The sequence below is a fragment of the Natator depressus genome, chromosome 3 (assembly GCF_965152275.1).
Source record: "Natator depressus isolate rNatDep1 chromosome 3, rNatDep2.hap1, whole genome shotgun sequence".
NCBI lineage: Eukaryota > Metazoa > Chordata > Testudines > Cheloniidae > Natator > Natator depressus.
In genome coordinates, this window is record NC_134236.1 from 76296006 (window position 1) to 76323434 (window position 27429).

General features: G+C 38.9%; 1 protein-coding gene across 2 annotated transcripts in view; it reads right to left on the reverse strand.

The window, feature by feature from the left end:
• Positions 1-272: 272 nt before the first annotated feature.
• Positions 273-27429, reverse strand: part of USP45 (ubiquitin specific peptidase 45) — a 101979-nt gene continuing 74822 nt past the window's right edge. Inside the window, exons 13-20 of one of the 2 annotated variants that reach the window (XM_074948149.1) lie at positions 26904-26960; positions 25393-25539; positions 24061-24204; positions 22588-23272; positions 19682-19779; positions 8714-8800; positions 8069-8222; positions 273-5915 (exon numbers count right to left, since the gene is read on the reverse strand). In XM_074948149.1, coding sequence (XP_074804250.1) covers positions 5785-5915; positions 8069-8222; positions 8714-8800; positions 19682-19779; positions 22588-23272; positions 24061-24204; positions 25393-25539; positions 26904-26960 — 1503 coding nt within the window. In that variant the 3' untranslated portion in view covers positions 273-5784. Of the gene's footprint in view, positions 5916-8068; positions 8223-8713; positions 8801-19681; positions 19780-22587; positions 23273-24060; positions 24205-25392; positions 25540-26903; positions 26961-27429 lie in introns of those variants that run through there. The other variant, XM_074948150.1, reaches the window with a different exon arrangement.

The following is a 27429-nucleotide window of genomic DNA, read 5'->3' on the forward strand; positions in this document are numbered from 1 at the left end:
CAGGTTACACAGTTCAGAAACCAGAGTTTAATACAACCATAAACAATGGGGTTATAAATACGCATTATGATTTCATGTAAGAGTCTCCATAAATAAATGTAATCAAAATAAACGCTTTCATAAACAGGATGTGCAGTAATTTTCTATTTTCATTAAAAAACAATATTACTGAAGAATATTTTGTATTACAAACATAATGGAATAAAAATATGAAGTTGCAATAAATGGAAGAAACATTGTTAATTAAAATATATTATTGTATTTCTGTTCTATTATAAATACTTATATTTCCATTGACATTTTATATACAAGTTTTCATCGCATGTGTAAAAATACAGTTTTAATTAGGCTCATTTACTGCATGTACAAAGTAAATTTTGGAAAATATTATGGAAAGAAAGTAATTGCTCTTACAAGGACACCATCAATTTAAAAATTACACGGCTTTCTGAACACAGAATAGGCCTTACCTACTATTGTAACAATTGCCACGTAAAATTACTATGAAAAAAATTAGAGAATTTTTTGTTTACTTTGTGCACTTAACAGCACTTTCAGTTTCCCATTGTTTGCATGAGTCTTTTACACAGAAACAGGGGAAAGAAAAAAAAACCATTTAAAATTTGTCAAAATGTCATTGCAAAACCCCCAAAATAGGCAGGGAGAATCAGATGCAGTAACAAACTACTTAACCACATCTTAAAAACTGTTTAGATTGCAACTTGATGTTGTCCCTTTTGTATAGGTTTGTAAAACTATGTACAAACTTAGATATGTAAGAAGCATGGCTAGAAATCCACTGCCAGCTGGTGAAAAATGTATTTCACAGTTATGGATGTATCAACAAAAAGCTATTTCATGAGACCATTGCACAACTGTGTGGTAAACTGTTAAATATCCAAAACACCTGTTTCCTAATCTTTACATTTGCTGTAAGTCTCCTCCATCTGCCTCCCCATCCTCTACACCTCATTCCAGCTTGGATTTCCTCTTCAGAAGGAAGTTTTTATAGTTTCAACAGCTTAGTTTCTGTTTAAAACCTTATTTGATCAGTTAGAGTTCCTGTTTTATCTAGTAGACATTGGCACATTAACCTCTTTTGCATTTAAAATTTCAGTTTGTAGTATTATTTGAATATAAAGTCCATAGGAGAAGAAAATGGTGACAAAGATATACAAGACATCTCAAACTTCTGATGACTTCATAAAGCATTGTCATTCTTGCCAACATTTGAAATCCACAAACAGGGTCGTTTGGGAAGAAAAAATAGGTTTACTCCATTAAAAAAAACAGGATTAAAAATTCTGATGGTAGACAGTGGTAACCAAAATATAGGGACTATACCATCTAAACTGGGATAGTTACCATGCACACACTATCACACCTTCCAAAGTCCCATTTTGGGCAGAACTTTTTGCCTGTCCCAAATGCAGGGATTCCTCCACACCATCAAGTTCCTGCAGCTGACCAGCAGAGGAGCTGCTCCAAGGGTTGCTCAGCGGCCATTACTTTCCTCTCTATCTTCTCAGGCCTTTCTGCAAACCATATTGCATTCCACAGAAAGGCAGTATGAGTAGCAGGACTGTAAGTTGAGCACCCTACCAAAGGCTCCAGTAGATCAAGAAATTTGGATGGTAGTGAGAAGAGATAAAAGAGGAGTGACTGACAGACAAATTCCAGGTTTCAGAGTGGTAGCCGGGTTAGTCTGTATCAGCAAAAATGAGGAGTGCTTGTGGCACCTTAGAGACTAACAAATTTATTTGGGCATAAGCTTTCGTGGGCTAAAACCCACTTCATCAGATGCATGGAGTGGATACAGTAGGCAGGTATAAATACACAGCACATGAAAAGATGGGAGTTGCCTTACCAAGTCCGGGGGGTCAGTGCTAACGAGCCAATTCAATTAAGGTAGAAGTTGGCTAATCTATACAAATTCCAGAGGCTGGGAGAACAGCAGGGATAACCAAAAGTAGGGGTAGGGGTAAGGAAGGGAAACATTGGTGTCAGAGTGAGAGGGGAAGGAGACATCACAAGGAGGGATGGGAAAGGGTAAGATGGGACAGATAGAAGAGGACTGTCCCCCTACAAAGATCACAGAAGAATCCGGCCCCTGACAACTCCAGGTGCAGTAGCAGGCTATATTACTTCTTGTCTCTGCAAGAATATAACAGTAAGGCATAGTTATGATCTACCCCTTGAAAGTCTGGTTACATGCATGAGGACCACAGGCCCCAGAGGGAGACTCCATTATTTTGGAAAAGTACATAGGTCCTGGAACTAGGGGTGCAGCCACACCTGCTGGCTTGAAGTAGTAATAACAACCCAAATATATGGTTTCCACCTTCAGCACCCCCACTATAAAAATTGTTCTAGCACCACTGGAAAAGCATCTCTATTTTAGGATGCTTATCCAAATGCTGAATCATTGGGGCCTTTGAAAATGCATCAGTTGCAACCCCATGATACAGCACAAAGGGTAGTGGTAGGTAGGAAAAGGCAGGAGCATTTTCACACTAGCCTAACGTGCAACAGAATGCACACAGAATCCTGAGACAGCTGGAGGAACCTAATAGCTCCCAGACTGTCCAGTGTATCTGAAAAAATGCCCTTAGAAAAATGTTTCAAATCTTAGCAAGTATCGGATACTATGTCACTAGAACCTTTGGAAGCCTGTGTCATCTTCTCTCTCAATTCCTCATGCAGAATGTGTGTAGCTGTGGAGCTATGAACAGATTTTTGTTTGTTCAGAGTAAGAAACAGAGTAAGGTTTACCGTGGGAAAACTATTGCCCTAAGTACGGTAGTTAAAAAGTTATTGAAGGAGACGTAAGGCTTGAAGTCTGTGCCTTCAGGCATCACTCTCTCATTTTCAACCAAAATAATTCTCCATATAAAGCTATAAATCCATTGCAGAGTATGTTTTCTGAAGTTTCAAATTAATTTTTGCTCCATATTTGCTGTAGCTTCTGCCACACACTGCCAGTGTTTTTCATGTTTCAGCTCATGTGGCTTTTTCTGCCAATAACAGCAGTCCAGCAGGGACAGTAATAAGCATCTTGGAGAGATGTACTAATAGTATTAGGGTTAGCTTCTCTTTTCACATCATTTCACTTAATTTGTTTGTCTCTTTCTTGCTGACAAGCCTATACAGCATAAAAGCAAGGAAATGTGTGCCTGGGCCCTAATGGGCAAGTTGTCCCTCTTCTTCCACGGCTGCAGCAGGATCCCTGGCAGCAGAACCCAGGCATTTCTATTGCCTGGGGGGCAGAATTTAGGCAGGCCACCCCGTGGATGCAAACTGATTGGAGAGGAGCAGAGACCAGCTCTGGGAGGACTCCATGACCTCATGCAAAGTGATCTCCTTGGAGCCGACTGGGGCCAAGAAAATCTCTGCAGTTGGATCCTTCAGTCTTGCATCCCACAAAGTAGTGCTATTCTTAACAGAGATTTATGTATGCAAATTCGGTGGTTCTAATACTGAACCATTGGTGTTCTGTGGAGCTAATTCCGTCACAGTGGTGAAACTTCTCTATCAGCATTCAAGTGGCATGTTTTGTTTCTTGGGAGTCCCATCCACATTAATCGTATGAGTTTCAACCAACTATGTAGAAACAGAAGAAGAAGAAGAAAAAAAAAAAGAGAGAGAGAAGAACACTTCTCTGTGCCCTGTGTGGCTTTATCTAGATTAGGAAAAGAGGTCAAGGGAACTAATGTATTAGTTAACTCCAACCTCCCCATGACCTTTTCCCTAGTGTAGATTAAGGTCAAGACTTTTTACCTCACTTAGGTGGTTGAGGTTGACCCTTAGGCTCCCACAAGGGTTGACCGAGACCAGCTAAACCGAAGTAAGAGGCACTAATTTGAATCTACTCTGCGGGAAATGTCTGGGTTAGCCAACATATATTAGCTAACCCTTCCATAACCTCAACTTCTTCTAAACAAAGCCTGTATGACCAACTAGCTCCAACTAGCCATTAGCTCCTCTGTATCTGCTATACAGCCCACGGGCTCTAAGACATTCATGCCTGCCCTCCCACACTGGAGTTTTGCCAGGTGGATCTACATGGCAGTGTGTGTTACCGTGCTGCAACATGTGGAATATGGAGTCCCCCTGTGCGGCCTCTGCTCCTTACCTCTGAGGTAGGTAACTATGGTAGCTCCTACTGCTTTTCAAGCCTTGAATCCCTGGGGTAAGAGGTGGGATTTGGCTACCTGCAAGCTGCAGGCTGCTTTAATTGCAGTGCTGGACGTTGAGAGTTCTGCAGAAGGGAATGCTGGGGTGAGGAGGACTGGCAATTAATTTTCACCATGAAACTAAATGTTTCTACTGTTGAAACAACAAACAGAAAAACACAAAGCATTTTATTTATCAAATAAATCGGTAGTTGTGACGGACGGGTTGCAAGCTAAACAGAATCTAGTTATGAGTTAGCTAACTTCAATAAATTATCAGACGACCTAAAAATTAAAATAACCAGTTTAATTATAAGGCTGAAGACTGACAGAAATTATTGTCTATTACATTTGGGACAGAAATAATGGGTCTGCCAAGAAAAATAAGTGCTGACATTATGGCAGACATAATACGCTAAACAGCCAGAGTATTAGAGACAAATTCTGCCAGTGGACATCCTCACCCTCTCCACTGCCTTCAAAGGGAGTTGCTTGTACCTATTTGAGGGCAGAATGTGTCATCTACTGTCCAACTCTCACACGCTGAAAAAATAATTTGTCATTTATTACTTCTGTGAGAAAGTAATCAGCAACAGATGAACAAATTTGTTTTTAGAACCAATAATTAGTAACAGAATTACCCAGTTGTGCTTGAATAAATGTATATATACACACAAGCTCACTATATACTGTACATGTGTAATCCCAACCAATATATAGCAGTTTTGAGTTTTTACTACAATACAGAACTATTTGTAATGTCCTCTTATGCCTGAATAAATACGATGGCTATATATTAAATCAGCAGACTTACAAATGACAGTCTTAAAGCATAGTTATTCCACAGGTACTAAGAGGGTAGAAAATTCCTATAATAATGCCATCCAGAGAGAGCTCAGAGCAAGTGTATCAAACCTAACTGGATTTTTGAGAGAATACAAACCCTACATATTCTATTTGCCATCAGGAAGCATAATCTGGTAGATGCTATATTTTTCAGTTTTCCCAGTAGTACATCAGGAAATTACACTGCAGAATTAGCCAATCAATGTTGTCCAGTGTCATCATTCCATTCTGGAAGCACTGTTTTCCAGATAAGTCTGGAAATACACCATGATGCAAATTTGTTTGTAGAAATCTTAAGACAAAATATTGAACCCAGCAATTTGTATGATCTGAACTAAATCTCACTGAAGATGAGTAATTTTGCATTACTACTGTCCATTGGGAATCAAGCCACTTAACATTACCAACATCATTTTCATTCTTAACTGGTTTAAGATCATGGGGAGATCGTGGCTCCACTGAATTCAATGGCAAAACTCCACTGACTTCAACAGAGCCAGGATTCCATCCTTTGTGTCATTTACTCTCTCTCTCTCGCTGATACAGGGAGTTCAGGAATTTTAATGTTTGGCAAAATGCACATTTTAAAGCTAGTGTTGGGGTACTGATAATCAGCTTGATTGAAGTTCAGGGTCAAAGTATGGTATGTTTTCTATTAAAGGGCAGATTAAGGCACAATATTTACAGGTACTGCAACCACAGCAGCATGTAAGTAAGACAGACCAAATAACCATTACCATTTTTCAAATTAAACTGGTAAACACTCTTACAATATTCTTTCATAAAACAGCAGATAAGCTTGTGAATTTAGTACTCTTGATTCTGGAACCATCTGTACATGGACATCACTAACATACACCCACTGTCCTGCTGATGCTCCCACAGCTTCCTTTAAACCTGAAATGCAAATGCAAAGAGTTACTATTCACCGGCTTATACTTTTACTCTCAAATGACACGCTGGTTCTTCACAGAAGAGGTGGGAAAATACCTTTGAACACATCAGTTATTCGTGATTTAGAAACATATGTAATATTTGTTTATATCTTAAGTTTACACTGAATAGGTTTAAGGTTTTTTTTTTGTTTTTGTTTTTTTGCTTTGTAACCAAATAAATGTATATTGGAAAAATGTCATATTGGGAGGAGCAGGTGAAAGATTATATTTATTCAGAATATGACCATTGTTTTATGCCATTCACAAAAATCATATTTACACTGGATAACTGTCATATCACTTTTTTGCCACGTCTTTTCTCAAAAAGCAGCCTGTCCTCCTTTAAGGTTTTTTCAATTTTATCAATTACATTGATAATGTATCGTACACAGGGTCAATTCTGAGAGAGAGAGAGAGAAAAAGGAATATTTCAGCAGTTATTTAATAGCAATTTAAAAAACACTACAAGGATCCACTAGGCTCCCATGAACTTCCAAAGAGAACGAAGCGACTAGTGGATACTTAAGTTTTCTTTTAAGAAGTTGTCAAGGTTCCTTCCCCACTCTAAACTCTAGGGTACAGATGTGGGAACCTGCATGAAAGATCACCTAAGCTTATTCTTACCAGCTTAGGTTAAAACTTCCCCAAGGTACAAACTTTTACCTTTTGTCCTTGAACTTTATGCTGCCACCACCAAGCGTTCTAAACAAAGAACAGGGAAAGAGCCCACTTGGAGACGTCTTCCCCCCAAAATATCCCCCCTACACCCCCTTTCCTGGGGAAGGCTTGATAAAAATCCTCACCAATTTGTACAGGTGAACACAGACCCAAACCCTTGGATCTTAAGAACAATGAAAAAAGCAATCAGGTTCTTAAAAGAGAATTTTAATTAAAGAAAAAGTAAAAGAAAAACCTCTGTAAAATCAGGAAGGGAAATACCTTACAGGGTAATCAGATTCAAAACATAGAGAATCCCTCTAGGCAAAACCTTAAGTTACAAAAAGACACAAAAATAGGAATATACATCCCATTCAGGACAACTTATTTTATCAGCCATTTAAACAAAACAGAATCTAACGCATATCTAACTATATTGTTTACTAACTCTTTACAGGAGTTCTGACCTGCATTCCTGCTCTGGTCCCAGCAAAAGCATCACACAGACAGACAGACCCTTTGTCCCCCCCTTAGCTTTGAAAGTATCTTGTCTCTTCATTGGTCATTTTGGTCAGGTGCCAGGTTGCGAGGTGCAAGGTTATCTTAGCTTCTTAACCCTTTACAGGTGAAAGGGTTTTTTCCTCTGGCCAGGAGGGATTTAAAGGTGGTTACTCTTCCCTTTATATTTATGGCAGAAGTCAATACATCTCTAATCCTTTTCCTTGTGGAGAGATGGGCTTCTAATATAAAACGATTGCTAGCGAGGACTGGCAGTGTTTTTTCTAAGATGAAAAAAGTTACAGACTGACCCCCCCTCCCACCAGCCCAATTCTCCTGCCTAATAATCACCCAGCCATTAGTTGGCAAAGCTCCTGACATCTTCTCCTTCCCTCCATTATTTCACAGGATAGTGCACCAGGAATATATATTTCACTGATGCCTCACTTCAAACTTCTGTGCGAGAAGAGTCACCAGGAGAAATTTTCAATCTTCCATGGAATAGTATTTCTTACTTCTCACATTAAACCAGAGTATTTGGTATTTTTACGTACTGACAATGTGCCAAGCATAGCATGAGACTCAACACAAAACAGCTTCTGTTTCAAATAACTTCCAGTCTAAGGGACACAGAAGAGACAAGATCCACAGAGAAGGAAATAACTTGTTTTAAAAACTGTTACTGACTCACTTCTTGTAGGCACTGGGAAAGAAGTGAGCCTTTAGGAGGGACTTCAGTGAAGATGACTTGGTATTCCACAGGTAGGGAGTAGGTGGCATAGAAATTAGTGTTTATATATTAGGTTTAATAAAACAAAAATTAACAACTTGCGTGGCACTGCAAATTATGAGAAGATTCAAGGCCAAAGTGTTTATTCAATATAAGTACAGTGACTGGATGAGTTGTGGCAATGATCAATTTTGTTTCCTTACAGAGACAGAAGGGTTTGTCGGACATACCTTGAACATTTCTATTGCTAGCAATATGCTCCAATAATTTCTTGCAAGATGTTCTGACTTTCACATATGCTGCATAGTGACCTCCTCGCATTGAGCCACTGTGCTCCACTATTCCATAAAGAGTGTATAGAACTCTTGCTGCATCTGTAATGTTCTTATTCACAAAATCACAGAAAGTAAAGATAAATTGTATAATTTCATAATGGATTTTTATAACAATATATATATGTTAACACATTTCAAATATTACAGTAATAAAGGGAGCAAATAGTTGATAAGTACTGTAGTTTGTTAAGTATATTTTGCAATGCTGAAATAACTTGAGAAACAAGTGAAGACTATGTTATTCAGAGTTCAGTAACTAAATCCAGTTTTGTTGGAAGCACTGATAGCTAGCTGTAATGCTACTGTGTTCATTTTAAAACATTAAGTGGGACAGATCCTCCTCAGCTGATTTGAATGGAGCTATGCCAGTTTATACCAGTTGAAGAACCTATCCTAGATTACTGCTTGAACGCATTCATTTTGTAATTTCTTTGGGGTGAAAATCACAGTTTAACTTGTATCCATAGCTACAAAAATTAAACTATAATAAATTAATGCTTTACAATAAAGACTCTAAAATGTATTCTTAATATACTGTACCTTGCAGGAAGCAGAACAAAATGGTGCTAAGTCTAAAATTAGTGGGAAATCCACATGTCTATTTACTTTCCGTAGACTCAAACCAGCCTTCAAGAGAAAATAAGAGTATGAAAGAAACATTTTTACATAGCTGCCTTTTAAATCTAAGTGTATTGCATCAGTATTAGAATAACCTGATAAGACAAAACAGAATACAAAATCTATAATGAATGTGGATAAAACACATTCTCTATACATTCGTTTTTCATCTCTTCATCATTACATACAAAAAACCCCTATGGTATAGGAACATTATTTTGGTTTCCCGTGGAACCTTAATTCTGCCCCTTTGTGTGTCCCTCTGTGCAATGGAGGAGACAGGATACCATGGAAAAAGTAGAATGTGAATAAATGATATTTATTCTTAAACACCATCATACTGCATATACACAAGGGGACAGAATTCAGGTTGCACAGGCAACCATAAATCTGGAATTTCCTAACTTTTAACTGTTAATTTGGTTGTAAAGTCAAGCATTCTATTAACATGTTAATGCAATTTTGTAGGTTTTTTATTTTTAAAAGTTAAAGAGAAATAACATTGTACTATATACAATTGTACCAACTCTCTCTATCACACATCAGCCAGTGTTTAGTTATTTTTGCATATTGCCAAAATTTTCCAAAAGAAGGACAATTTTCAACAATGTGTGTCTTAGAAACACTTTAACAGAATTTCACTGGACAAAGAAAAGGCACTACACTCCTTTGGATCCAGAGCTTGATCCCTGCCCAAAATTGAAAGTAGTAGTGCCTGCTGCAGACAATGAAGGTGTTAGAGTGTCTTTAAAAAAAAAAAAAAAAAAAGTCACACTATTTTTCTATCCTGGAAAGTGTTAGACAACCTAAATATAGGGGTTACTACCAGCTCCCCCTGCAGCTCAAGTAACAGATTGATGAACAAAATGTAGTGAAGGAATATGCTCCATAGCAAAATGTATGATGCAAAAGACTAAGCGTACTTCAGCTGCAACAGAATTCAGATTTTGACTGAAATCATAGTCAGGGCTGTTGAATTTAAATCAAGGTTTCCTGCTTGCTGATCTAAATTATGATTAAAATAAAAGACTTAAATAAATGCTTTTAATCTGGTTTTACATTTGCGCATTTTAGTTATTTTCCTAAAGAAAGGCAAGTCTAACATGGTATTTCTTTTTACTAATCAGGAGACTACACTAAATCTATACATATTTATTTAAGCAATTATATAGCGTAACAGACATTTATTCAGACTCTTGATTTCTACAGTTTTATGTTAGAAAATGGTGAATGATGCATTTCTTTTTTACTAGAGGATTATTAATTTTTTGTTCATGATTTGTGTCAAGCTGTATTGGGATGGACACTGGAAAGCAATTAAAAATTCACAAAAAAGCATTTTGAAATTGCTTATCAGATAAATAAAACTACTTTGAATGTACTGGATACATATGAAAAAAAGTAAGTTTATCAGAATATATTATGCATTTAAAACCCACTCATTCATTAAACATGAGAATTACTGTCAGTAGTTTCAGAGTAACAGCCGTGTTAGTCTGTATTCGATGAAGTGAGCTGTAGCTCACGAAAGCTTATGCTCAAATAAATTGGTTAGTCTCTAAGGTGCCACAAGTCCTCCTTTTCTTTTTGTCAGTAGTTTGTGGATTTAACTGATTGGTTTGGTCACCACAGCCTTCAAGACTTTAGAACTAGTAGATCTCATACTCTCTGATCTTGTTTTTACTGAGGCTGGAAGAGGAAAACAACCTCTCATGCTTTTTCAACTCCCAGTTTCTTAACTTTGTATTAACTATCATTGAACTGAACTAGAATAAACCAAAATGAAGAAAATATTTACTCTGCATCCACAGACAAGGCTACTGCTACCAAAAGCTGCCAACAAACTTGGGTTTCAGGTGCTTAAACAGTGATTTCCATCAGTCCGGTGGTTTGATTTTCTTTAAAACACCATCTTCAAACATTTACTAGTTGAGCATATTTTTACTTAATTTAAATTATTTTAATAGATTATAGTAAGACAGTAACATGGAAAAGAACTAACCAGGAAGGTGCTAAGAGTCTCAATAATATGACTGGTTGTTACCTGCTTGAATAACACAGACAGAAGTTTGTTTTTTGTACTAACAATAAACCTATGCTGATCTCAGAGAGCCATGACAATATGCATACTTGTTGGCAGCCTCGGCAGTGTCCAAGTTCTGAATGGGAATTAAGTTTAGAGTAATCTCATATGCCCTAGAAAGGATTCCTCCAGGTCAAGGTTGAGTCACAACTGCAGGACACTGGTATGACTTGTGCTGTCAACTTTTCTGTGGATAAACAGTCGCCTTCAAGTGTCTAGGGCTAACTGGCCAACTAGCACTAAGTTTACATTAAAAGTTTTCTGAAAAGGATAACAAGTTTATAGAGTTTTAGTACTAAGAAAGCTTTCTGGTTGTGAAATGGTTTTCAAGAACTTAGGGTTTATAAAAAGCCACAGTGATATGCAGCTGAATCAAATAAAGGCTATGTATCACTGTAGGACAGATATAACATACTGCTTCATCCAGCCTGAGGTGGCCCACACATGAACACATGCCCTGTTTCAACACTACCCTGAATCTTGGCTCCTGCACATGGTAAAAGGAGGACCAACATCCCCAGCTGGATCCTGGACCTCTCAGCTCCTGGTTGGAAGTTTTCTGATGAAACTTAGTTTAATCAGAATATACCAACTTGATTAAGTGAAATGTTTTGGCAAATCTATTACAGATTCAATAGAAAAGTTGTTGAAACACACAGAGGTTTTCGTTGGAAATCTGCAGAGGAACCTGGGGAACCCCCTAGGTCCACAGCTCCATGACAGGAAGCCTGCCAATCCCTGGAGCCATAGCATGAGCCTGGGCTCTTGGGCTACCAGGCTCCCTACTCCATAGAAGCACTGCTAGGCTTCCTACTAAAGAGCACAAAACCTAGAATTCTGAGAACTCAGACGCCAGCTGTTGACTCCAGGACAGCCATGCCATGTCAGGGTTTTCAGCCAGGAAACTCTTTTTACCCCAGCTCTATTGCAGCTTAACTCCCGGATTTGCAGCAGGGAATTTAGAAGCCCTGAGAATCTGGCTCAAGGCTGGTGCTCTCAGGCTTCCAGGCTCCCTGCCACAGACCTGGGAGCCTGGAAGTCTTAAGACTGGTTCCCAGGGTCTGTGGCTCTAGAGCAGCCCCTCCATGTGGACTGCCCTGGGCTAGGCACCCCAGGACTTCCAGATTCTCAGGCCAGCAGGCAGTCTGGGACAGTTCACATAGCAAGGTTACCAGAGCCACAGACCTTGGCAGCCCAGGTAGCTGCTCAATGAAACCAACTCAATGAAACTCAATCAGTGAAACTGACAAGAATGTCAACCTCACACATTTCCTTTCAGGAGCACAATATGTTACAGTGTTTCTGTTGGGATATACATACATACATACGTGTATATGTGTGTATACATATACACACACACACACACATATACATACATACACACACACACACACACACACACGCATTGTGATTCATATATCCATATCATATGTTATAAGTCATTGAGGACTGGTATGAATGACACGTGCTTGACAAAAATACGTGTGTTGCAAGTTGGCAACCGAAGCAAGAACTTAAGGTCAAGAACTATTAGAACTATGTGCGCAAAAACAACCTTGTTATGTTCTGAGAAAAATATGGATAATCAGCAGAAAAGGAAACACAACCAGCTGGACTGATATAAAATTGTATAAGAATTGGAGGAAATGGCACACCTTGGATCATGGCGGCCCATCCAGGATTGTCTCTTTGGAATTATGTGGGTAGAAGGCCTAGTAAACAAAGGCAAAGAACCGATGATGTGACGGAATGGACTATAAGTGGTTGCCTATGATTTCTGCAAATCGGAGTAGTTTATTGATCCAGAGCCCTGTGTGGATATAGATGTGGTTTTTGCCAGTTCCCCACATCTTATGATTGGAAGGAATCTCGACTGGCCATCGGGACCATTCTGACCTTTGCACTCTGATATAGTATGTTTGGGGTGTGAATGTGGATTGAGTAAGCTTTGTTTTGTAATCAATGAAGACCATTTAGAGTATTATATACCAACACTGTGTCTGGTATCTGCCTGCTCCCCATTCCGTAGGGAGAACTCTATTGCGGGTTTAACATGTGATGGAGAATGCGGAGGGGGGAGAGATATTAAGGAGTGCCGGATTTCGAGACAGGGTCTTACAGTGTTTGGGGGAGTCCTTATTTAAGACTAATAAGGGTGACTCCTTATTTGTGAGAAATTTTTGAGAAAAAAAAAAACCCAACAAGTGTGGAGAGATACTGCGTGGTGTTTTTGTAATAATGTTTAATACACTATTTAAGAAGAGAAGTAACGGGGTGGAAGAGGCACCCCAGTGGACTAAAGTTAAAGCTCCTTCTCTGTTAGAGAAGGAGATTATTGCATTTGGGACATGCCCTTGGATGGAAGGTGCAGTGGAACCAGATGTAATATTTGATACCATAGAAAGCATGTTTGAGAAATATGTACAGCTGTACAAGCCTAATGCCAGTAAAAACCAAACGGCCGTAGTATGGCTGTTGTGGCAAGCTGTAAAAAAGGCAATTGGATGTAAGGGAGAAGTCTGTGCAGAGTTACAAACAGTACAAGAGAATTTTAAAACTTGCCAGAAAAATTTGGAGTGGGAAGTGAGACAGACAGAGATAATGCAAACTCAGTTAGAACAAATGGGGAAAGAAAACAGGGGAATTGGAGAAAAGAATGATGGATTCGGAAAAGGTTAAAGCAGACAAAGATAAATTAGACCATCAAGTGATAGGAATGACATAGTTAATCTGAGATTTGAATAAGGAAAAGGAAGAGGAGATCACAAGCGTCTCACAGTTGGTGCCAGAAAACTATGGCAGCATTGAAAAAGCAAGTGAAAATACAGGAGCTGCAAGTTGCGGCTGTGTGTCAAAAAGAGAGAGATTTGGATTTGGATTCCAATGATATTTGGTATGGAGAGGATCTGCAAAGGGGTCAAGAGAAAAGGAAGTTTGACCAACTTTGAGAGGGGCTTTATACTAAGTTGAAGGAAGAAATAAGAAACTGTCCGGGAGAGCCTAAGCCAGAAAAGTCTGTAGGAGTGATAGAAAGGAGATCAAGCCTTAAGGATGTAGCAGGGGAGATACAGTCAGAGCAGACAAAAATAATTCTTGTGAGTTCGTCAGACTTACAGTTGATGGTAAATTAGACTCAGTGAATATGAAAAATTTGGCAACATGGCTAGTACAGTGGGCAGAGTTAGGAGGAACAGAGAATTTAAATGAGTGAATTTTATAGGTTAATCAGGGCAGTTACCACTGGAAAGATTAGACAGGCAGTAGATCAAGCGAAAAATGCTTTTGGACAGGCAGCCAGAACCACACCAATTGATACCATGATTTATTATGCTGTTAGGAAAAGTGATAGGTCAAAGACTCATGAAGGTGTTATCCAATGCAGATTACATGAAGCCTGGAGATTCACCCAGGGATTACCTGTTAAGGAGAATAACACTGGGATTATTGGCTGGAGAAATACAACCGGTCACTAATCCCATGACAGAGGTCGCCAGACATGTCACAGCTGATTGTTTGGTTGCAGTTAATTTGAATCACAGGGAATTTTGGAATTATGTGTTTGAAGGATTGGACAGAAATTTATTAGCGATGTCTACTAATATGCCACCACAGAGACAATATAAATATCCTGTGCAAGAAGAGGCAGGAATTGAGAAAATAATGGAATCATTAGAACAACAGGGCACTATTGAAAAGGGGAATTCCGCATACAATAACCCAATTTGGCCCATATTAAAAAAGTCTCAGGAGATTGACAGTGGATTTTAGACAAATTAATAAAGCTACCCACCCTATGACACCAATAGTAGCAGATCTACCGCAAGTGATGGCAACAATACAGGGGGACCCTAAATGGTGCTCTGTCATAGATTTGGCAAATTGTTTTTTTCACCATCCCATTGCATCCCGATACATGGGCCCGATTTGTGTTTACTTTTAAGGGACAACAGTACTTATTTAAAAGAATTCCCCAGGGCCTACACTGCGCTCTGGCTATTGCACACCAACATGCGGTGCGAATGCTGGATCAATTATCCAAAGAGGATCAGGAGAATGTCACTTCATATGTAGATGACATATTAGTGTGGGGGGGACACTGAAGAGGAGGTTACGGAGAGGACAAAGATGTTGATGCTCATCCAGGAAACTGGTTTCAAGGCTAATAAAGAGAAAGCCCAACTAGTGCAGAGGAGAGTGAATTATTTGGAGGTGACCCGAGGGAAACAAGGAATTCAGGTCAATCAACAAAAGGTGAAATCACCAATGAATTTACCAAGGCCAGAGGATTCTCATGCATTGAGGATGATGTTAAGAGGGTTTAACTATTTAAGGAAACACCTCTGGAATTTTGCCATTATAACTGGACCCTTGTGGCATTTACTAAAAAAGAAAGTAGAATGGGAGTGAGGGCCCGAACAAGAAAAAGCTTTCTGTAATTTAAAACAAGCTTTGATGCAAGCCCCAGCATTGAAATTCCCTGAAATAAACAAGCCGTTTGTGATTAAGTTGGCAGCAACCCAACAGGGTCTAGCAGCAGTACTAATGCAGGAAACTGACAGGAAGTTAACACCGGGAGCATACGGATCTAGAAGATTAACCCCTACGGAGCAGCAGTTTGGGATCTGTGAAAGAGAACATTTGGCTGCTGTGTGGGCCACCGAAGCTTTTGCTTTGACTAATGGCACAGCCCCTATTATAACACAAACACCTCACTCTCCCCTGAAGTATATTTTATCAGGGAAACTGCAGGGGAAAGGAGTATCAAATACCACGATGGCTCAATGGACCTTGATGTTAACTAGCAGAGACGTTACTTATGAGAATAACAAACAAGCAATGTTACCATATGCCCTCCGGATGGAAGGAGAGGAGCATGAATGCCCACTTCCAGAAACCGAACCAAGTTAGTCGAAGAAGCACTCCTAGTAGATGAAGTGTTAAGCCTCAGGGAAAAAGAGGTTTAGTTTACAGATGGTAGTTTATATCATGAGAACTCTAAGCCATATAGGGGATATGCTGCTGTACAAATTGATGGGGAAACTATTTCTGGTTCTACGAGTATGACTTCAGCTCAGGGAGCAGAGGTCAGAGCTCTTAGCAATCTGCTTAAACAAAAAAATGATGTTGCAGACTGTCTATATGGATTCAGACTTTGCGGTACAAGGACTGTTATACTGGATTGGGATTTGGAAAAAGGATAATTGGGAAACAGCGGAGGGGGAAAATTTGATATAAAAGGAGAATTGGAAATCCATCTATGATTGGTTGAAAAAACACTCAGGAAAATTAAGAGTAAGACATATTAAAGGTCATCAACAGTGAGAAGGGAATGAAAAATATTGGAATGATAAAGTGGATGCTTTAGCTAAATTAGCATCAAAGGAACCAAAGGAGTTATGGTAGTTACTAGAGCTCAAGCCATAAAACAGGATGTTAAACCTGAGGAAAGATGGGGAAACTGGAATATACAAGGTGGATATGCAGTGAATAAGAAAACAGGAGAGGTAAAGTGGCTACCTGACAAACTTAAAAAAGAAGTGATTATTAACCCGTGTCACTCTATGGCCCACCAAGGAATAGAGAATACTCTCTTTAAGGTAAAACAAATTGGAATATGGCCTAAGCTGTGAGAGGACGTAGAAAACTTTGTTAAAAACTGCATAAGGTGTGCAGTAGACAGGAACAGACCACCGAATTCGGGATCCTTGTTGCACCAAAGAACTGTGGGACCATAGAGTAGAATACAGGTGATTATATTGGTAAATTGCCTAAGACCCAAAGGGGGAATCAGTATTCATTAGTGATAATAGATTCCTTTTCTGGATGGGTGGAGGCGATTCCCACCAGAAATCATACTGCAGAGACCACTGTCAAAAAGTTGTGGGAAGTAGTGTTTAGTAGATCTGGAACTCCAAAAGCAACTGATTCAGATTATCACTTCTCCTACAAAATGTGGTCTATTAAAAGTTTATTAAAAGCTTTAGGACTAAAGCAACAACTACATATCCTCTATCATTCTCAATCGTCAGGGACAGTAGAAAGGATGAATCAAACTATTAAACAAGCTCTATGCAAAGTAGTGCAAGAAACTGGCAAAGATTGGGATGATACATTGACAATGATGTTGGCGGCCATCTGAAGTAGTGATTGATTGGGTACTGTCTAACAGCCTTATCAAATTTTCTTTGGAAGGCCTATGAGATTGTGGAGCCCTTTACTGTACCCAGAAGAAGAAGAGGAGGTATCAGTTACCCAATGGGTAAGGGAGTTACCGATAGAACTTAAGAAAATGGAATTTAACCTGACTGATGCCACTGAGAAAGCAAGAGACTATGTGGATTCTCGTGTCGCTCAGGACAGTAAATTATGGAAAATCGGAGATAGAGTAATGTATTTGAAATTAATATAGAAAAATCGTGTCCTGGAGTCTAGATGGGTTGGACCATTTTCCATCATAAATAAAATTTCACCTACTGTAGTGCAGATTAACAAGGGGGAAAAGGGAAAGTGGGTCCACACATCACAATTAAGGTTATGGCCTAAAGATTAAATAATGTTCCTTTCTTTTTCTTTTAGTTTATCTTACAGAGGGAAAGGAATGCCCAATTGCACTGGAGATTATCCTGTATGGATTTGGAGTGTGGATACGGTGCTCTAATTTTTGTAATTGGTTTATTGCTTATGCTTGCTTTGCTTTGCATTGTGTGCTTAGTAGAAGAATTGTGTTGTGTGCGTTACAGTTTAGGAAGAAAAAAAATAATACTGGCGCCCGAGCGAAGATAGAAGAGGTTAGTGTAAGTATTTAGAATAATATGGCTGGAAGCATCAGCCATGGCTTCACTATTGAGGATCTTCATAATTCAAAAAGGGTGGAAATATGGTTTTTGGCTTTTATGTTTTTTTGAATATTTGGGGAAATTTAGGGGTACATGGATGTACATATGGGAACACCTCTAGGATGGAGGTATGGATCAAAGGGAATAATACATTCAACTATTCATGGGACATAATGGGAAAAACAGGACCAAACAAAACTGATGTAAAGAAAAACCTTTTGAGGTAAAATTTGACATATGGTGGGAAAATGGCAAAAATGTGACATGGGAATATCTAAAGCCAAAAGATTTGGAAGAGCAATGGAGATATTTGTACATACTAAGGGGGGGAGGGTCACCTAAGGTTTAGATTTAGTTATGACGAGAACAATCTGAATATGAGTACTCTGAACTGTACCTTTTGGAGTTTGGGATTTGATGTAGTCACCCTTGATGTGACTAATGAACAAGAATTGGCTAATACTCATGTGGAATAGAATGAGTCAATGGCTTTTAAATTATAGGAATATGGCGTAATGGCAAATCCTTCCATAATAATAAGACTGAGCTGCTTTAGGAAAAGTAATGGGGGAATATATTTTCGGGGATATGATTGGTTTTTTGCATTTATCAATCAGATACTAGTAAACAAGATTGCACCAAGAATCATGGCAGACGAGCCCCCATATAGGAGGGGAGAAGTAATCGAAGCCCCAACTATTGTGGATCAAACAATCTGGTTGGAAGGAGTGCAAGTAAACGTAAGTGCACAACATCCAGAGTGTATGCCGTGTGTCTATTACAAGTGCAGCAACAACAATAGGGAGATGGGACTATACGAAATAAGAGAGGTATAGGGGAATATATTGTAGGTAATATTGGTGCTGGAGCTGGAGTTTTAAACTCATTTGATATTGAGACATTACAAGGGAAAATGTCAGCTTTGGGTAAGATTTTGGGTCTATACAGACAGATGTGACACAAAATATTGGTGCATTATCGGAACAAGGAATAAGAAATGTGTAACTCCAGTTGAAACAAGCCCAAGCCTGAAAATGTCTCTAAATGTAAATCTATTTGGTGTGTCAGACTGACAATAAAGCTACTAGCAATATGATGTGTACGGATGCAAACTTATGGCATACAATACACAGAGAGAAGGGTTAATCTGTTAAGTAATGGGCAATGGCCTTTTGAGTGGTTCAAAGATCCTCATATATGGAATCAACAAATTGCAGAATGGAAGAAATATATGAAGTTTAATTGGGATCAAGCCACTCTGAGGGGAGACTGGAAAAGCAGAATGCTGTTACAAAACACAGGGAAGCAAAGAAAAGCACCAATGGCCTGGGTGTTGCAAAAATTATTAAAGAAGCGTTATGGTCATCCTGCAGGGAGACCTCTATTGCGGGTCTAACATTTCCGAAACAAAATTTTGGGGATTTGCAAGAAATTTTGATAAAATTTGGTTTTGTTCCAATTTGTAATGAAACCAATTCCAAAATACCAATATTTCTCAAGAACTGAGAATCCTGAGTTTTGGCCAGCTCTGCCTCCCCTTAACCTAGTTTCCATCTTTCACACCTGGGGCTTCCCCAACATCTCCAACCTGGCTCTTCCTGTATTCTACAGAAGGAAGTGAGGCATCTCCCAAAATTGTCTCCCCCATTCACTGACTGAACCAACATAGCCCAAGTGGGGTCTGAATTAATAGGATTAGCAGCTAGTGCTCAAACCCACAGCCCCATGCTGCAGACTGCTGTCTCTCTTCAGTAGTCATTTAGCATGGCCAGAATAACATGGCAGTAGCCAGCAGGTTGCTGTCACTGTACTTTCTTTCTTAAATAAGAGAAAAAAACAGCAGTCCTACAAAAAACCCTTAGCATACCCCTGTGTGAAAACCCCTTCTGTACATCTCTACTAGGTACAGACAGTCTGTTACAAGTTCTTTCAATAAGTGAATTTAAAAGAACAGATTTTTTTTACTTTTACCTGATGGAATCTTTTCAGATGGAGAACAAGAATGGCAGGAACCGCAGAAATCAGCAGTTGCTTCCGGGCATTAGTGTATAAGCCTTCGGTTTTCTTTTCTGTAGAGCACATAGTATAAGAATTATAAAACAATCCCGTAATTTATAAAGATTGAAGTGATCACACAGAATAGTTAAAACAATTGAAAGGCACGTGCACAGAGAGAAATCTAGTTTCTAATGTTCTTTTTTTAATCAGTTCAACATGTTTCACTGTTTACACCCAGCAAAAATACTTTCTGTATGTGATACTCACTTAGTGAATTTAGGAACACAACACCAAGAAACAACAAGTGGAATTTTTGGTGGGAATGGCAGTGAAAGGAAGAACATTTTCTGTTTTGTATTATTTTAACACATGACCCTACCCACTCTTGGCCACTATTATGATCTCTCATCACACAAGTTAGCACAAGAAACAGCATTCCCCCCTGTTCTATAGCTCAGCAATCAATGGCTCAGACACTTGCTCAGAAGATATACTGACACTTCAGTGGTAAAAGCTGAGCATTTTAAAACTGGTCTTGAATTTGGTTCTTGTATTCATAAATACTGGTGTTGACAAGACTAAGGTTCTGATTCTACAGAGGGATCAAAATGGTTGGACCCTAATGTGCCTATTCAGCAGGATGCTGGGAGGGACAAAGTCCACATATACAAGTCTGAGTTTATAATCTGAGATACTGCTGCACAGAACTGCAGATAAAATAAAAATAATTGCATCCTTTTTGTATCAATATCTATTTATGTAAAGCTTGTTTACAATTACAAAGCATCATTACTGAAGATGTAATTGCTGATTATTACAGTAAAGTACATCAAGTTATATTTGTATTTCACTGTATTATGTTGTAGTAAAAGACTGCATTATAATGGAGTAAATTGATGTATTGTTCAAAAGTTTCCTGCTATGTATAGTAAACACAGGAGCAAGAATATTTGTTTGAGAGGTCACCAAGTCTAGCCCCCTACACTGAGGCAGGTGGAAGTAAACCAACACCATTCCTGACAGGGGTTTGTCTAACCCATTCTTAAAAATGTCCAACAACAGGGATGCCACAACTTCTCTTGGAAACCTATTCCAGTGCTTACAAACCTTATAGGTAAAAAGTTCTTCCCAATATCTAACCTAAATCTCCCTTGCTGCAGATTGAGCCCATTACTTCTTGTCCTACATAAAGCTGACATGGAGAACAATTGACCACAGTCCTCTTTATAACAGCCATTAAAATATTTAAAGACTTATCAGGTTCCTTCCCAGTCTTCTTTGCTCAAGACTAAATATGCCCAGGTTTTTTTTTTTGTTTGTTTGTTTGTTTTTTTAAAAATACCTTTCCCTATAGGTCAGTTTTTCTAAACCTATTATTATTTTTTGTTGTTCTCTAGATTCTCTTCAATTTATTTATATCTTTCTTGAAGCGCGGTGCCCAGAACTGGCCACAGTACTCCAGCTGAGGCCTCTCCAGTGCCAACCAGAACACGTCTTTGTAACACGATGCTGGTTTTCCGCTTCCCTCTGCCTGGCTCGCTGCTCTGCCTCTAATTTTTGGTGCTCACGCTCTCTCTCTCTCTCTGTTTGGCTTCCCATTTTTGGTGTTCCTATGCTGCTCTCTCAGCCTCCTGTTTTAGGCCTTTTTGCTCTTTTTCCAATTTAGCCAGCTCTAACTTTGAGGTTGCTTCGTTGATCCTCAATTTAAACTTCCTTTGTTCTATTTTCTCACCCAAAATAAACAAACAAACAGAAAATAACAAACTGTAGCCTTCCCTTGATTGATCCCAATCTTCTCACTTGAGAATCGCTTAAAACTATTTTATCAGTCCTGAAAGTGTAAATCACACTTAAAATAGCAAGCTGTGTGAAGATCCTGTTTGTTTACACCAATCTGGGGTGCAATCAACACCAGTGAGAGGTTGTGTAACCACCTAGCCAGTAACCCAGAGTGCCTTAAATGCCCTGCTGCTGTGGTTTACTGCCCGGCAGGGATGCTGGAACAATTTGTATAGTGGGGGTGCTGAGAGCCACTGAACCAAACTGTAAACCCTGGATACGATGGAAACTACTTCAAGCAAGCGGTGCAGCAACACCGCCAGCACTGATGTTGAAGGCCAACAAAAGCCAGGATACAAGCCAGTACTGAGCATCTGTGCGCTGTGCAGCACTGGTTCAGTGCTCTGACCCCAGCAGCCTGCCTACAGCACGACCGTTTCACCCTGAGCTCCAACACAACGAGCAGATGGTAACCCAGGCTGGTGGAGACCAGGGTGAAACGGTCGTGCTGTAGGCAGGCTGCTGGGGTCAGAGCACTGAACCAGAGCTCCATAGCACACAGACACTCAGTGCTGGCTTGGACGCTGGCTGTTGGTATCTGGGCAGTGAACCACAGCAGCAGGCCATTTAAGGCACTGGGGGTTACCGGGCAGGCTCTGACACCACCTCTCTCTGGTCTGGACTGCACCCCGAAATGTCAGTCTTACATATGACAGTCTGTTAATATACCCAGAATGATATTAGCCTTTTCCTTAACCCCTAGATCCTTTTCAGCAGCACTACTGCCGAGCCAGTTATTCCCCATTTGGTCGTTGGGCATTTGTTTTTTTTCCTTCCTAAATGAAGCATTTTACACTTTTTATTGAATTTTATCTTGTTGATTTCAGACTAATTTTACAATGTTCAAGATTGTTTTGAATTCTAATCCTGACCAAAGTGCTAGCAACCCCGCCCCACTTGGTGTCATCCACAATTTTATAAGCACACTCTCCACTCCATTATCCAAGTCACTGCATAATACTGGACGCAGGGCAGACCCCTGAGTGTGTTAAAAGAGAGTTGTTCAAATAAATAACACATACACAACATTAGCACATTACCTGTGGTGTGAGTTTTCTTTTGATACTTCTGTTTCCTTTCTGTACAATTCTCACATAAAAGCTTGTTGTTCCCCATTAAAAGCTCCACGGATGTAAACTGGTAGAGGCAGGACTGAACAGAACATTCTTTAGAGCTAGTTATATAACTTTGAGAAAGGGTCTGAAAAGCATTTTGAGGGCTTTGGGACAAAGGGGACTTTTCCACTGAAAACACTGAATTGTTTGACAGACTTAATGATGGATCCTCACTGATGGGTTCTTCGCTTTCGTTTACAATACTGTTGAAGCTAAGCTTGGCTATGGCACTGGTGATCATCTCATTATTACTGTCACTTGGTTTGCTGTGTGGCAGTCTAATGTTTACTAAGTGGTTAAGCCCGTCAACATGTAAACCAGATGCGTTACTGGATCTACCAGTAACTTCTCGCTTAGCAGCACTTTCACCTTCTGAGGCTTCGCTGTCTGCATCAACGCTACTTTCAGAATGGCTGACTTCTTTTTCACTGCCTTCAGTCTGACTTCCATTTGCTGTGGATTCAGTAGCTGTATTTATGGCCTCAGAATACAAAACTCCAGAACCACCTTCTACTTCAAGCTTTCTTTTTTCATGCATGATAACTGGACTTCTCTCCTCCTCCCCAGAGGAAGATTTCCTGGCAAGATTTCTTTCATGATTTAACTGATTCTGGAAATTGCCACGATATTATTTCAAAGGGGCATGGGAGAGAAACAGAAAAAATATACCAGTGAATCGAAAGAGAGTCAGATATCATTAAGTAGCAGTAAATACAACTTATGACAGACACTTTCAAAACACAATAAAACCCAATATTTTGATTTATCATCCAGCTATACAATTATTAATTAATTAATTAGTTTGTATTGTGTTAGCACCTAGGCACCCCATTCATGGATCAGGACCCCACTGTGCTAGACACTGTACAAACAAAAACACAAAACAAAACAGTCCCCTGCCTCGAAGACCTTATAATGTATAGACTTGATCTCCTAAATTCTTTAGATAATCTCGTGCTTAAATGGAGATCCGTACACGGGGCAGAAAGAGATGTTACATAATTAGTGAGATCAACATTTCCTGAGACCAGTCATATCAAATTTGTGACACTATAGCTTCAGCTGTGGATGGTAATGACTCTACATTCTTCTCGTAAACTTGGACGGTTAGTTTAGTTGGACTGATTATACATTTTGCTGCCAACAAAGAAAGAAATAGCACTCCCAGATTTCTAATCATTTAAATTTTCATGGGACCTAGGCTGTCTTGTTCATACAAGAATTCTGATTTAAGATTTTGAAATATATTGAATTTTATTTAAAACTGAGAAATTCTATTATATTAAAAAATCTTTGATAAAAATGAACAAGAAAAAGATACCAAAAAAGATCTTCTCAACCAACTTTTTATTACTTCAAAATTAGTAAAAGGATTCACAAACTTTCTCCAGCTAGTACCAGCATGTGTGCTTCTTCCCTTACTCTCGCAGCCATGCAGACAACTGTCTCCAGCCAAACTACAGCAACAACGGAGGTGTGGACTACACTCTCTCTCATGAGCTTCATATTAATGTAGAGCGAACGGCAAAAGCATAAGGATTTCTGAATCACAGAACCACACGAATTAGAGATGGGACAGATTTATTAGGTCATTTTTTCCTATAACTGGGAAAACAAAGTTGCTTCCTACAATCTATTAGAGAGTTTTGTCTAGCCTAGACTTGGAATACTAATTTTAAATGAATTATTTAAAAAAAGTATTAAAAATCAGATTTATAGTTTGATTCATAATTCACTGACTGAAACCACCTGCAGAGTTTTATGCTTCTGTCAATTTTATTAATAGTTTCATATACATTCAGGAATTGTTTAAGTCATGTCAGCATTGGTATTCTGGCATATTCTAATAATCTGCTGGACCCTACATACAATAAGGCGGCTTACAAAAAGCATATTCTAAATGGAGAACATTAATACCAATCCAAATCCTCTGTCACATATTATTAGCAATAATGCATATACACAACATGGATTACAGATTTCCTTTCCTCTGCAGAGCTCTGAAAATTTTTAAAAAGAAAATGCTTTCTTGTGAAATACTATAGAACAGAGCATGACACAGGAAAGAACTTCAGTGTTAATGATCATTTTTGTTAGTTTGGCAGATCTGCAGAATGTTGTGCCACCATCAAGAAGGACCATGTTAAGGGGCTGAACTGTGATTCCCAAGCCCTTGGGCAACTGGAGGCTGAGTGCATCAAAGAAGCCATGTTCTCAGTCTCCAGGGGGACTGTGTTGGCTGTACTACTCTTGTAGCACACCCTGCCAACTGATCCACCAAATGGCACCAATGCTGACTTGCCTGCTCTCTCTGCCAGCATTACCACGCCTGTGATTTCTGCCAGAAGCAAACTTGGAGGATAGCAAGAGGTGGGAGGCCAACAAAACAAAGTCACATGAATTAAAAACTAATCTAGAGAAAAGATTTCACTTTTACAAACAAAGCCATATTTTCAAACCAGATGGCATCCCAATCACTGATTTTTCATGCACATAATGTTCTATATATTTTTATAAATCTGTAATTTAGCTATTTAAAAATATGAACTTTTAAAATTCCAACATCTATAAATCTAGAAGTAAATATGCAGCAGATCAATTTGAAGTTGATTTTTTTAAGCCTCCCATTCACTGTACAGTGTTAAGCACACTAGAATTCTACTTTGTTACCTGAAACATTCGAACAGGGTTTGAATATAAAGTTGGCCAGCAATGCCGTTACTTTCTTACCTTATCTTTTGTTAAAGAATGTCTCCTGGTGATTTTTGGTTGTTGATTATTTGGCGCAGTAATAGAAGAGCAGTTGAACTGACCAAGATCTGCCTCGTGTACATTTTTACATTTACTTGTCCTTCCCAAAGGCACGGGTTTTGAGACCTGAGAAATAAAATATTATGACTTAGGAAAGAAATTACATAAAATCCTGTTTTCCTTGTACCCATAAAATAACAAAATGCAAGTTTCTTAGTTGTTTGCAGTGTTGTAGCCATGTTGGTTCCATGATATGAGAGCTCTCTCTCAGTTTCTTAGTTGCAATTTTTGAAAAGTACTAGTCTAAATAAAGCCACATTCTTTGGTTAATTGGCCTCTGACTTGTGATACACAACTGCTTTCTAAGTTTATAGAACATAACCCACTATACAGACATATTTGAAGGACCACCTGAGATCCACAAGAGGTGGGAATTAAATAGTGATCTACATCTACATCTACACACACACACACACACACAGAGGGCCTGAATCAGTCCTGGGAAAACTGCAGTGACACCCAAGGGCCTGCAGATATAAAAATGGGAACTTCCATTCCCAGGAAAACAATATGATCAAAGAGGCACCAATTCCACTCATTCTCAGTAATCCTCAAACACAAGTTAAAACTGTCTTTCCCTAGTAGAACCACTGGGGCAGAGTGGTGGTGAAAAAACTGTCTATCTTCCCCACAGAGAGAATTCTCTTGGAAGACCACTGCCTTCACAGATGCAGAAGGGTGAAATTTGCAACCGGGGTCAAACAAACAAACAATTGTGTTCCAGCCTCCAACCATCAGTTCCTTTTTTACTTAAGTTATTAAATGCTCTCACAAGCATACATGTGAATCTACAGGGGAGGAGCTAAGAAGGATACTTAAACAAAAAAACCCCGCCAAGACTTTCTTCCAATTAATGAAGAGCGCTTATAAAACTGTGCGCTAATCATTACATTCAAAATAATGATCTAAAATAAACTGGAACAATGATATTCACAATGAACCAATTTTTACATTACCTCATCACTTTGGTAGCCTTCAGTGAGAGTTGCAGGTAAATCTTTGAGCATTTAAATACTACTTTAGTTATTTCTTTAGATATAGAAAGCAACAGATTGGGAACTGACTTTTCAAAAGCTTCTAAGTACCCTGAAATTGGTTTGCATTTAGTTTAATTTAACAATAATCTGTTTGAACATGTATGGGTATATGTACACAAAGTATTATAAAACTAAACTCAAAACAACATATATGACTATTTATGAATTGTTCTACATTTAGGCTAATTTAATACGATACAGACACACTGTACATATTTTATTTATATACATATACAAATTACATAATCATATATGACACACACACACTCTAAGGTTATAAATCAAAACAATGTGTATCTATACTTTTCTATACACACATTTTTATACAGATGTGTAAAAACATACTCCAGCAGAAGCTGTGATTATTTATTAAATATTTGATTTGTTTCTTACCCTCTCCTCTATTATAGGAAGTGAAAGATCAATGAAGGGTTCCTTTACTGTGGAAATCTTGGAGGAAAAGACAATTAAATACAAAGAACTGTATTAGAGTTCTAGCATGAATTTTCCATGTTTCTATTATAGTAGAAACAAAACTATACAAAAGCTAATTGTCAGGTGCAAGATCTTTTTAATTAGAATGAAGAACTTTCTACAAACATAGTGTTAAATATTTACTTAAAGCTAACTGTGATTTTATTTTGCGTCAGTATTAGAGAATGTGATGTCAAATTTCAGTGTATAAAAACACTGAACAAAGTCATATCCCTGTGATCCATACACAGAAAAGAACTTCCCTCCCGACTCAAAGAGTGTCATAAGAACGGCCCTACTGGGTCAGCCCAATGGTCCATCCAACCCAAGCCACTATCTTCTGACAGTGTCTGGTGCCAGATGCTCCAGAGGGAATGAACAGAACAGGGCAATTATCAAGTGATCCATCTCGTCGTTCGGTCCTACAGGCTTAAGGATACCCAGA